Genomic DNA, 13720 nt, shown 5'->3' with positions numbered 1-13720 from the left:
TCTCTTTTGCTGTGCCACCTAGTAAGAGTGGTGATCAGCTCAAATACTGAAAATGGGTGCTTGATGAGGACCCCTGGTTTGGTTACTTCTATTCCAGGGTTGGAAACAGCACTGATCTGGTACAGACTGCTCTGTATGGCTTGCTTATCTGCAGATGGGGGCCGATGGGAGCTGTGGTCTATGTGAGTGGAGGGAGGAGCTCTGTAAGGCAGGTCTGTGATTGCTGTAGGGTTAGCCGCTTTAAGTAGGCACTCTTTTAAATTTTTGCCCCAGATGCATTCAAAGCAGGATCTGTAAAAGAACAAGGGTGTGTATGATCGAGCTCTCCTGGGAACACTGCAGCCAAGATCTCATTTTCCCAGGGCTTGCTGTTACTGCTTCTGCTTGAAGACAGATAGTGTCTTTCTGTCATTCTCAGGTTTATATTCCCTTAGAGCATGGGGATAAATTCAATCCATGTCCAAGGTGCCCTTGGAGACTCATAAGAGTTACAGCCTGCAAGCAACCCAAATACTTGGAAATAACAGAGCAGTTGGGAGTGGCAATGGTTGGGGACGTTATGTCCAATGGTCGTCTGTGTCAGTTGCTTCCAAACTAAAAGTGTCCTCCCAGCTGGAAGTAGATCTGGGACTTGGGGTGTCATAAGTGAAGGTTTTGTTCCACAGAGAGAACAAAGAGGAAACATAAAAAATCTTCTGCATCAGGTGGGGTCTTCCATAGCGTTATAGAGAGGCGTTGTAGATTGTTGCTTAATACGTAAAGGGATAGGTACTTGCACCTTCATTTAAGGGATGTCTTTGTGGAAACCAGTTGGATAACGGACTGTAAAGAGAAAAATGTCAGGAACAGTGGTGGCAGGAGCTGTGATGTGGTAGCCTCATTACAGGCACTGAAAAGTTGTTCATCTCATCTTCAAGCTCTTCGAAGCTTCTTGACTTTGGCTTCATGGCCCCAATTATAAAAACAAGTTGAATTAGTAACTTCAGTGTCATACTATGCCAGAAAATAAACCCCTCTTGCATTGCGTGGATTTCATTTCCAAAAAGTGTTTCCAGATGGAGTCTTTATGTCCTGCTGCTTTTTTCTTTTCCTCTCATTTGTCATTTAAACAGCAAATGTAAATTTTCTTCATGGTAAAATTGAATAAACTTGGCAATGCTAGTAACTAAAAAAAAAAGGGGGGGGGAGCAAACACAACAAAGCATTCCTTGAACAGCAAATCATTTTGGTTCAGATGTTTTTCTCAAAGATCTCCTCCAGACGTTCTTCTCTATCTCTGCAGCCTACAGCCCAGTATTTGAAACGCATTTTTAGTAATGGAGGGGAAGAGGAAAGCAGACAAGCCGTTACAATCTTGAGTCTGTTGAACTTCTCCAGCAGGGACTATTTAGCATCCCAGAATAGTTAAGCTGTTGTCTTCACCCTGTTTTCCTGCCCTCAGGGTGCCCATTTTGCAGGGTGACATTTCCTCCCCTTTTGTGAGAAACTGACTGTAAAGTCATTATTATAGATCTTGGTGAGAGTCCACTACCATACCCAATGTCTGGATAATCCTGGGGAGTTGAGAAAAGCCCACTGTAAATGCTGATATTACTGTTCCCCATGCCACTTTCCCCTGTGTCTGAGATCCCTAGTTATTGCTTTCTCATGAATGATGATAGCGCTTAGGCTTCTGCGTGGAGCTTGAGCTCAGGTTAAACTGCTAGTTAGTGGCAACTAGCTAGATTTGCAGACGTGCCAGCGTGACTATTTTGGTAGTTGGAAAATTGTTGGACACTGCGTTCTAAGGCTATTTCTCATGTATCTATCTGTCAATGTTGTATTTTTAGTCTGCCTTAAATTTTCTATTTATTCCATTACATGTGTATCTCAGCTTTTAAGAGTGCATGTGTTAAACTTTGGATCCAGTCTTTATGCCACATGTGCTCAAATCCCTGAATTAGCAGGAGTTTTGCCTTGAAGAGGCTACCAAGGCCGATCCCACAGCATTAACATCTGGTCTTGCAATCTGTTGCACTGTGTGGTTAGCCCAAGTGTGACTGGCAGCATCCCTGTGGCTGCCTGTGCCAGTGATGAGGTTGGTTGGTTGTTCAGCACCTGTGCAAAAGTAGCTGCTTTGTGCTACGAGTTGTCAGCCTGGATGAATTTTGAGTAGATAACCTTTTCTTTGTTTTCCTGTGGGTTGTCACGGTGGATATCTGATACTTATATCCTACAGGCCTTGCCAGGAAGGATTAGAGGGAGTTCAGCTCATTAATTTGTTGTGATAGCAGAGGCTGTGTGGAGAACCGATTAAAATCTGCAAAATGGGCAATCCTGGGATGCTCTCTGAGGGTGGCCTGAATGTGGCTGAGATTCACAGAAGAAATCTTTGTGTCCTAGTAATGAATACCAGTTTCCAGTGATCATTGCTACCTGTAGTAATGATGTACCGATAGCGTGGGCTGAAGCTTTGAATCCCGTCTCTGCTCAGATGGACTAAATCTCACAAACGAACGAGATCTGGTTGCAGCTCTGTCCCCAGCATTGACTTTCTGTGTTCTCTCAGATAGTTTATATAAAGCTTCCCTGCCCTGACTTACTTCATTATAGAAAAAATACACTGTCATTTGTCAACCTGCTACATGGTGCTTTGAGTGCCACTAGTGACTCACCAACTTCCTTGTTTAATGTTTAAAGGTACTTTTTTCCCACATCAAGTACTGTAAAGCTTCAAGATTTTTGGGGACTGGGATTCTCTCTGTATATAACTAAAATATCTAGAAGCATCCCAAAAGATAAAAATTATTATCCTTACACTATAGCACTCTTTTGCTTTTAAAAAACCCCCACACAGTAGAGCTAATTAGTTTCTCCTGGAAAAAAAAATAATCAGGTAATCATTTGGCCAATTAAGTGGATCATCTGGAGTTTTGGGAGCAGACAGCTTTTAGGATGTACCATTTATCACAATCTATTTGTGAGGACAGACTAAGCTGTCTGTTATTGATTTTTTTTTAGTGCTACGTTCATGGGAAATGGCAAAGATCAAAATAGAGCTTCTCTTTGAGCAACGGTGATACTCACTGGTGAAAATGTGAATTGGTTTATGGGGAAATGGCTCTTAACTGCACTTAACGAGTTTAGCTCTTAGCATCATTACTAAATTTCACATCCTTTCATAGAAGCCCAGCAGCTCTTTAAGGGCTTTTGGTGTCTTCACATAAGCGATACTTTTTGCCCTTCTCATCCTCCTTACCAAACTCCTGGAAGGCTGTCAATGCTTTAGAGGCCCTCCAGGTAACTTAATTTCAGACAAATTATAATTCATGAGCTTGACTTCCATGTTGCTATACAGCTCTTATTACTGCCCTGTTTCTTAACTTCAGCTCAACAATTTACGTCCTATAGTTTTGACAAAGGGGGTATGATGAGGTGGGAGAGCATGTTTATTAATATTTTTTCAATCCCACGTATTTATTTCTGTTAGCTCTTTGGTTTAAACAGCAGAAGATTGAGTGGTCAAAGGTCAGGGTGAATGGGGTGGAGTTTTCCCACAACTGCTGATGGCTTAGTGATCCCACTGTTTACACATCCAGTCCCTCTGACGATGATGCGTTCAACAGGAGAGCTTCGCCTATTTTGGGAGTGTGCTTAGACTGAAGCTCTGAATCCTGACTTTAGAAACCTTTAGAAAACAGTTGTTCGTGATGTTAGGATGCAGTTGGGCCAGCACTCACTTATGTGTCCTTGGTGTTAACTGATTTCAGAGCACAGCTGTGTGTATGCTGAAAGCTAAGCACATGTTGAAGTGGTCCTGCGGTTGAGGTCTTGAGGTATTTTTGCATAATGGATATTATGCAGGCTCAGAAGCAGGAGGTGGAGTCAGCTAGTTAGGTCACCTTTATAGGGGGTGTCCAAAGAACTGAAGGAAATCAGTTTGAATCACTTTGAAAGAAATGTTGTGCCTTGGAAAGCACAAGGTTTCCCATATAGGTAGTTTTTCTTTTTGTACGTCTACATTGCATACAAACTGGTCGTGTTTGTTTTCAGTAACAGTGTTTTATATAGAGCTATATTATCTCTGGTAGAGAGGGTCTTAGGGTGGAAAAATCTACAAGTTATTTGCTTGTTTTCACACTGATGTAGGTTTCTTTTTCGGCAAACATCCTCCTTTCCCTCTTTCACTGCCACAATACATTCAGTGTCATCAGTTCAACTGACTGAGGATAAAGAGCAGTCCTAGGCCAGTTACTGTGTGGTAAGATAATTTTTGATGGACTTAGCATCAGAAGAATAGGCTTTCACCTCCAAGATTCAGGGGTACATCTCATTGTACTTTGGTTAATGAAGGGTGGGCAAGTACTCTTGTGTGGGTAAGTACCACAGAGAGGTTTTTTTGATGATTTGCAGCATTAAGGTTTTTGGCAGATAGCACTAGAGAGCAGTTTTGCTATTTTTTCACATAAGGTGTTGGCAGCTTTTAGTTTTCCAGGTGGCTGTACTTGTTCCTGTTCGTAGTCTCCAGTGAAAGGTAAAATGGAAGAGGAATTTAGCCCCTAGAGACACCACAGCACAGAAGTACTCTTAGCTGGGTGTCTTGTCTTAAAAGAGCAACGTGTAGAAATTGGATTAAGGTAGAGACTTAAAGAAAGACAATAGCTAAATTAAAATTAGGAACCTAACTCTGTAGGCTCAGTTGAACTAAGCTCTGCGTAAGATCAGTGGGGAGGCAAAATCTATTTAAATCATCATCTCCAGGCTCTGACGTGAGTGGAGCTCAGTGGAAGGACACTCTTGAAGAAAACACTTCTCTGCTGCCCAGGGTGATCCCTTAGACCTGGAAGTGTGTGGCCTGGCTAAACCCCAGTGTCAGGATCTGGAGGTGCTTGTTCAGTCAGTGTGAACATGGCAGAACAAAAGCAAGTGCATGGCTTGTCAGGCTGAGAAGACAGCATTTGAGCTTACAGAAGCACATTTTGAGTTTTTGCAACACTAAAATAAATAACTTCTTGCTAATTATGAATGGAAACTGTCTCATTAAATCTAAATTAGCAGCTCTCACTTTGAAAGACTGAGTATGTTCCTATTCTGTAGAGACCAAGAGGGGAATAGCTGATGCAGTAATAAGCTCAGTTAGCAATTGCAGTTTTGCAGGGTTTGTATGGGAGATGGTTGTATCAGTTAAAATAATCCTATCAATGTCAACAACACTCAAAACCTGTAATTTTAGGCAATTAATCGATGGATTAGACTAGAATTCTCTTCAATGGATTAAAAGGTACGGGGAAGTCCTACTCAGAGATGAACAACTGCTGTTGTACAATTCTGATGTTCCTTATGTACCACCAAGTACAAAACCAGAAGTAACCATCAAAAGTAAAAGGGTGGAAAGAAGACACAGGGGATAATCTATTTCCTTCCAAATCTCTGAGAGGCTAAGACTGAATGTTAAAAAGCAACTTTTGCTGATTCTCCACAAGGTCAATTGGTTGTTTTCCCACCTTAATACGCCCAAAAATAGCTGATTAATTCTGTGGCTTATTTTCATTGAAAAGCACAGGTATCTTGGAAATAAAAATAAACTACTTTTATTTTTCTGCAGAAAAATATTAGCCACCTAACAATTCCTGCCTCTCTAGCAAAGACTAAATGGCAGACCTGTAGCTAAATCAGTTATGCTGCTCTGATGAGTTTTCCAGGTCTGGCCCTAAGGAACCACTCTCCATCAAGGAATGAATCACTGCAGATTCAAAGGCCATTAATACCTCTTCCTATATGAGAAAAATAAGCTTAAGTAATCATCAATCTTAAATCTAAATACTGCTCCTGTAAACCTAAAGAAATAAGAAAGAAAAGGCTCTTCTAGAACCCGCAGGGTAGTCAGCTGCATTCATTTGTATTCATTAGCATCTATTGCTTGAAGATTTTCATGGCCGTACCTGTGTATTGCAACGCAGTATGCTAATGCAGGAAGAGAATATTTTAGCAGAAAACTGTAATTAAAAAAGTATCTGACCCAAGGTACTCACTTCATTCACTTTCTTCCTATTTTTTTAAGACTAATTCTCATAATAAGTACTACAATAAATGGCTAGAGTAATTCTTCTTGTCAGTAGAAGTCGCTGTATCAGTTTAATGACAAATCTTTAGCAAAAGAAATGTAGAGGTTTTGATTTAGTTCCCAGCAGATGCCATGCCTTTAAATCCAGTCGTTGAGGGGCTGGGGTTTTGGAAATATTTTGAATGTTACTGAATGAAGTGAGTGAATGACAATAGCAATTTTGTTAAAACATTTATACTGACTAATTTGCTGAAAGTATCTATACAAACATGCAGACAATGAGTAGAGATGTTCTTCCAAGCACCAAGATCGATGTTCTGTGGCTGGGAGAGAGCTACACAGGGTCCTGCTTGTGCATGGACAGTGCAGAGCGGCAGAAAGATGGCTATGGCTGGATGGAGTGCACTGCTAGAGCAGGGGGTACATTTAGGATTTGCAGGGGGGTATGACTGGAAGGAGGGTGAATGACACAGAAGATAAATGGGAGCTGCAGGGATCCAGCTCCTGGGGTAGGGGAGGAGAGTCCAGAAGGCAAAGGGTTTGGGAGTCCGGGGTTTTGGTGTCTCAAAGCAGGTCCCCTGGGGCTGTTGGGAAGCTGCTCCCTGGTGCAGCTCTCATGGCTGGGCCTGAGGGCAGCGTGATGGAGGGCTGCGTGCCTACACCCAGCAACAAAACCTACTCACCTTGGGACCCCTCTTCTCAATATCCAGGCAGCCAAGTCCCTTCAACATCAGAAGGCAGAGAACTGGGAAAGTATTGCTGGTGGTTAGGGAAATGGGAGGGAAAGCAATTTTAACAAGTGTTTCACTATTAATTACAGCTTTGAATAATGTTTTAAAAATGTTTTTGGTAGCTGTTGGATAGTTTGTATACCAATGGAGTAGATGTAAATCATACAGGGGAAAAGAATGATTTGCAATTTGTAATTGTTGTGAAATGTTTTGAAATGATACTATGTGGGAAAATATTGAAATTGAGTTGCTGTACTAAAATTACAGAAAGCTTTGCAGGCAGCTGGGTTTAAATCCAGCAGCAAGTAGGTAGTTGATACTGAGAAGACAGTCACACATGTCTGGTTAAGTGTTTTCTCAAGACAATTTGGAACATATACCCTAAAGAAAAAGGCTTTGGGTTTCTTGCCTGGTTGTCCATTTCCCCACAGCATTTTGTGGTCCTGGTACACAGAAATGACCAGAATAGCTACTTTTCAAAGCAGATGGGGAGACAAGAGAGTGTGAAGTAGGTTAGGGCTGAGCAAAGGGGTATGGGTCTCCCATGAGGGAGGCCATGAAAGCCATGTTGTTGTGCATGCAGCAGAGATGGGCTTTTCCGCCTGGTGAGAACGTCCTTTGGTAAAGAACACTAGAACATACAAATAAGAAAGCCCAGACTCTCCTGAATGTGTCTCTCAGGGCTCTGACCCGTGACTGTTGTTTGGTTTTGTTTTAGTTCTGCTTGAGGTGTCCAAGGTTGCAGAAAAGAGGCAGAATTGAGGTAGGATGCTCATCTGCTGAGCACCAAGCTGTCACATGTGCCCCACAGGCATGCTGACCTGTCCCAGGCTCTCCTCCCAGCATTGCTTTGGAGGCTTCTTCCCCTTCTCCTCCCACATAGGCTGAGACTCTTTTCTCATACCATTTATCCTAAAGTTCCTCCTTTATTCATGATATCGCTTAAATCCTGGTGAGATCCATCCCACTTCTGGTTATGCAGACCTTAACCAAGTGCTGGAGCTTCCCAAGAAACCCCTCTTCCCATACATACCTGTTTTGAATAGGTATATGACACAACTGGGTACCACCTCCTCACAGATGTAGCAAGTTGCTGAGATCTGGAAGGCGGTTTAATAGCTGCAAATGTCACTCATGAAAACTTGGTATCTCCAATGCTGCAATCAATCAAGTTGCTGTATAGCTCAGTATATTTTATAGCTCAGTAGGGAAATGAATTGTGGGAAGGGATAATATGTTGCATTTTGAGGTTGAGAACATCATGAATTATCTTTACATAAACATATCTTCTCTATTATTTATGCACTTGTGGAATAGCCAAAGAAAACCTATTCTTTTTTTTTTTTATGTAATTATTTCACAGGATCCTTCAAACCAAAAATGTGGAAGAAAGAAAACAGTGTCCTTCAGCAGCATGCCATCAGAGAAGAAAATAAGCAGTGCCAGTGACTGTATCAGCTTTATGCAGGCTGGGTGTGAACTGAAGAAAGTTCGTCCAAATTCCCGGATTTATAACCGTTTTTTTACTCTGGATCCTGACCTGCAGGCTCTTCGTTGGGAGCCTTCCAAGAAGGACCTTGAGAAAGCCAAGCTTGATATTTCTGCTATAAAGGAAATCAGACTAGGGAAGAACACAGAAACGTTCAGGAATAATGGACTTGCAGACCAGATTTCTGAGGACTGTGCGCTGTCAGTAATTCACGGTGAGAACTATGAGTCCCTTGACTTGGTTGCCAATTCAGCAGATGTGGCCAATATTTGGGTATCGGGATTAAGATACTTGGTTTCTCGTAGCAAACAACCCTTGGATTTGATGGAAAGCAGCCATAATACCCCACGGTTTGCCTGGCTAAAAACTGTATTCGAAGCAGCAGACATTGATGGTAATGGCATAATGTTAGAAGATACATCTGTGGAGCTAATAAAGAAACTTAACCCCACCTTAAAGGAATCAAAGATTAGATTAAAATTTAAGGAAATCCAGAAGAGCAAAGAGAAACTGACAACACGAGTAACAAAAGAGGAATTTTGTGAAGCATTCAGCGAACTTTGCACAAGACCTGAAGTTTATTTCTTGCTTGTGCAGATATCTAAAAACAAAGAGTATCTAGATGCTAATGACCTCATGCTGTTTTTAGAGGCTGAGCAAGGAGTGACTCACATAACAGAAGAAATGTGTCTAGATATTATACGCAGGTATGAGCTTTCTCAAGAAGGGCGGTTGAAAGGTTTTCTTGCAATTGATGGATTTACTCAATACTTGTTGTCCCCAGAATGTGATATTTTTGACCCAGAGCACAAAAAAATTGTCCAAGACATGACACAGCCTTTGTCACATTACTACATCAATGCATCCCACAATACATACCTAATAGAAGACCAACTCAGAGGACCAGCTGATATCAATGGTTATGTCAGAGCTTTAAAGATGAGTTGTCGGAGTATTGAACTAGATGTCTGTGATGGCCCAGATAATGAACCCATTATTTGTAACCGTAACAACATGACATCGCCACTTGCCTTTCGAAATGTTATTGAGGTAATAAACAAATTGGCCTTCTTTGCTTCAGAATACCCCCTTATTCTCTGCTTGGGGAACCACTGCTCAGTACAACAGCAGAAGGTAGTGGTACAACACATGAAAAGGATCTTTGGAAACAAACTCTACACAGAAGCACCTTTATCCTCAGAAGTCTACCTCCCATCACCCGAGAAACTGAAAATGAAGATTATTGTGAAGGGAAAGAAGCTGCCCTGTGACCAGGATATATTGGAAGGAGAAGTCACAGATGAAGACGAAGAGGCTGAAATATCCAGGCGACTGTCAGAGGATTTCTCAAGGGAACCAAAGCTGATATGGCTCTGCAGGGAATTGTCGGACTTGGTGTCCCTATGCAAATCTGTCCAATACAAAGACTTTGAGACATCCATGAAAGCTCAAAATTACTGGGAAATTTGCTCCTTCAGTGAGGCAGAAGCCAGTCGGATTGCAAATGAATACCCTGAAGATTTTGTCAACTACAACAAAAAGTTTCTGTCCAGGGTGTACCCAAGTGCTATGAGGATAGACTCCAGTAACTTAAATCCTCAAGATTTTTGGAATTGTGGTTGCCAGATAGTGGCAATGAACTATCAGACCCCAGGGCCCATGATGGACCTACATACCGGCTGGTTTCTACAGAATGGGGGATGCGGGTATGTTCTCAGGCCTTCAGTGATGCGTGAAGAAGTGTCTTACTTCAGTGCAAATACCAAGGGTATTGTTCCAGGCGTTTCTCCCCAAGTCCTACACGTCAAAATAATCAGTGGTCAGAACTTTCCAAAGCCCAAGGGTGCATGTGCAAAAGGGGATGTCATAGACCCCTATGTCTGCATAGAAATACATGGGATTCCTGCAGACTGCACTGAACAAAGAACTAAAACTGTTCAGCAAAACAGTGATAACCCCATTTTTGATGAAAGCTTTGAGTTCCAGATCAATCTACCGGAGCTGGCCATGATCCGTTTTGTTGTTTTGGATGATGACTACATTGGGGATGAGTTCATAGGGCAGTACACCATCCCACTGGAGTGCTTACAGCCCGGATACAGGCACATACCGCTACGGTCTTTTGTTGGTGATATCATGGAGCACGTTACTCTTTTTGTTCACATTGCAATAACCAACCGAAGTGGAGGTGGGAAGGCCCAAAAGCGCAGCCTCTCGGTGAGGATAGGAAAGAAAGCAAGGGAGTACACCATGCTGAGGAACACCGGTCTCAAAACTATTGATGACATCTTTAAGCTGGCAGTGCATCCGCTACGAGAGGCTACTGATATGAGAGAAAATATGCAGGTATAACACTTTTGTCATGTGCATTGGTGTGTCCTGAATGTGGAAGTGAAGGTCCTGGTGTGAGCTGTTGGTAGGGCAAACTTGCTGAAGCTGGTCAAAGTTGATGACATTTCAGACCCACAGCTGTTGTCAGGCTTTAACTGGACATTGGAAGGCTGATAGTTACAGGTATTAACTAACAAGGAAATGTGGGATTAGGCAGAAATGTTTTAAAAAAATCAATATGCCCTCTCCAAGCACATGCTTTACTAGTTGTTTTTCTCTGAGAAAGCAGAGCTGAGGGTACATTTGTGTCCCCATGCCTCAGGTCTCAAAAACTTCATTTCCTTGCTGGTCCTGGAAAACGTTAGCAAGCTTTTGTTTTGCTGAGTGAGGGTTATGCTTTTAATTTTCTTTGTCTGGGTGAGACAGTCGGTGGATGTGTCATTAAGGTTTTGTCTACACCAGAGAAACCCACTGTGCAAAGAGCAGCAGGTTTCCCTGACTCTGTTTTGCCACCGTTTGCCCAAGGGCTGCAGATGTTCAGCACAGGCACTGAATGCCCCTTGGATTGCAGTTTCCTCCCTGCTAAATATCTGTGTTGTCTCGGCTGACTGAGCGCTGGCAGACACAGGTGCCGCCTTGGCTCAGGCAGCCTTCTGGCACAGTGTCCGCCTGCCCATGCTGCTCCAAGAGCAGCAAGAGCCTGCTATGGCCAGGATTGTCAGGGCCCAGGTGCACAACACCGTCACAGCTGCCCGGGTTAGACCTTCATGGTTGGCAGGAGGTGATAGGCAGCGAGGTTAAACAAGAACCAGCCTGCCTGGTGCTCTTCTCCGCAGCGGGGGCAGCTTTGTGGGTTGATTAAGGGGCAGCTCAGTTCAGAGGTCCAGGCGCTGCCTAGAAACAAAACTGAGTAGCATTAAACAATGAGATTTCTTTAATAAATAGCTGAAATCAGCCATAACCATCTCCTTGGTAAAGATACAGAAACAATTCATTTTTCTTTCGTGAAAACAGGAGAAAAAACACATAGCACATCATTGACCCTGCTTTTCTGGACAGAGTGTAAAGCAAATTAAATGTTGGCAGCTGGAAAAGTTTACAAAATGACATAAGTTTTAAATCACTCCCAAAGGAATAGTCTAAGCATATTTTTAAGAATGGGAAACTCTTCCCAGCCTTTCCTTTCCTGCAGGCCTTGAAAGTAACTAGTTTGAACTGCTGACTCCACCTTCTGTCTAGGTCAGGTACTATATATGAACTATATAAAAGAAAATACTCTGAATCTGACTCAGAAACAGCATTAATGTGCCTTCCAAGGGAAGTTTCAGTACAAGATCTTTTTCTGGGGAATGCGTTGTAAAGACACAGTCGTTAGCTTTAGCTGCATGCTAACATATTTGATTTATGAGAAGAGCCTCTATTAATTAGCTGGGCATTTTCTCATGGCTGTTTTTTCAGCAAGATGCAGGGGGAGAACATTTACAAAGTCTGGGTTGTTATAATACTCTCTTACTTAAATTTTGTGCATCTTGGTCACTCATTGTATGACTTAAGAAGCTAAACGATAAGGGCACGTCAGCTCTACATCCACTGACTAGATTAATAAATAAATCCTGGCATGTTAGTTTGATTTGACCTGTATATCCAGTATTGATTTTCTTATGTGTGACCTATGAAGGGGAAAGAGTGTTTTTGTGTCTTTATGATGTGGTAATCCAAGGCTGAAAACAAAGTGTTTTTTTCCTGCTTGCCTTTCCCATGGGAAATACAAGGTCTGTCAAACTTGTTCTTGCTAGAAGATGATAATGATGGGAGAATGAGGCGATTACAGCATCAAAAGCAATTGGAGTCTGAACAGTTGGGAAAAGGAATAACATTTTAGGCTGATGGTTTAATATGCTGGGGACCAGAGTTTGTCCCTGTTGGGGCTGGATTTGCAAAGCAAAATAGCTGTAGAGCTGGCAGCTGGGATACCTGGGCCTGGGGGAAAGCTGGAGCTATCAGTAGGCTTGGGGATCCAAATGGGGCTGGCCAGGAATTCCTGTGTTCGCCAGCACCCCAGGGTCTATGGGGGGTCCAGGAACGGTGGGCAGTGGGGTAGCCCTTCCCCACATCGGCAGGCTGGCACCGTGGAGGTACTGGCACGCTGGGAGGACTAAGTGGCAAGCAGCAAAATGTGCTCAAGTGTTTCTTTCCTTCCACCAGAATGCCATGGTGTCTGTCAAGGAGCTGTGCGGGTTGCCGCCCATTGCAAGCTTGAAGCAGTGCATCCTGACCCTGTCCTCACGGCTTGTGAGCAGCGACAATGCGCCGTCTGTTACCCTCTGCATGAAGGACGCGTTTCCTTACCTAGAGCCTCTGGGGACCATGCCTGACGTGCAGAAAAAGGTCCTGGCAGCGTATGACCTGGTAGGTGCTTACCACTGCTACCTCTGCCTTTCTTCACCTTTGTGAACATCGCAGGCAAGGCTTGCTGGCTTTCATGTACCCAAACGTTTGAGGCTCTTCAAATGACTTCATCTATACAAAATTGTCCGTTAATCACCAAAATCGCCAGCCTGGGCTTTTTATTGTTTGGTGGTTGGGGTTTTTTTTTGTTTTGTTGGTTGTTTGGTTGGGAGGGTGGGTTTTTTGGGGGGGGGGGGGGGTTGTGTTTTTTTTTTTTAACAAGGTTGTGGCTAGCACAGATTAGCACTTGAGGAGAGACTTTGTTTACAAAAATAGCAGCAATTCAACCTGTACTGGCATTATCCTTGAGAAGTGGCAAGATCTGCACGCTACCCTTAGCCTGCCTCCCTGCAGTGGAGGGCAAGGCCATTAGTCAGGGAGCTGCAGCGTGGGAGTTCCCAAGCAAAGCTGAACCATCCCCTTCCTGACGCCTTTCAGCAGCACTGTTAAGTAGTGCCTGTCTCCCTGCCAAACCAAGTCAGTGTGGCTCTTGGGAAGGGCATTGCAAGATTGGAAGGTAAGTGTTGAAATGCCCATTTTTTTTTTCAATGATGAAGGAGAAGGCAATATGGTACAGGAATACTTACAGAAACGTAGGGAGATGAGCTGAAGTCATTCCACGTGAATGCTGCTGCTCAGCCTTGTATGACATATGTCACTGCTATGGGCAACTGAGCA

General features: G+C 43.1%; 1 protein-coding gene across 1 annotated transcript in view; it reads left to right on the top strand.

Annotated features, from left to right (window-relative positions):
• PLCL1 (phospholipase C like 1 (inactive)) overlaps nucleotides 1–13720 on the top strand; it is a 214511-nt gene that overhangs the window by 161198 nt on the left and 39593 nt on the right. The window contains exons 2-3 of the mRNA XM_064451939.1: nucleotides 8138–10609; nucleotides 12800–13003. Coding sequence (XP_064308009.1) covers nucleotides 8138–10609; nucleotides 12800–13003 — 2676 coding nt within the window. The remainder of the gene's footprint in view (nucleotides 1–8137; nucleotides 10610–12799; nucleotides 13004–13720) is intronic.

This window comes from Phalacrocorax carbo, chromosome 5 (genome assembly GCF_963921805.1).
Source record: "Phalacrocorax carbo chromosome 5, bPhaCar2.1, whole genome shotgun sequence".
NCBI lineage: Eukaryota > Metazoa > Chordata > Aves > Suliformes > Phalacrocoracidae > Phalacrocorax > Phalacrocorax carbo.
Note: the sequence above shows the minus strand (reverse complement) of the source record. Positions and strands in the feature narration are given on the sequence as shown.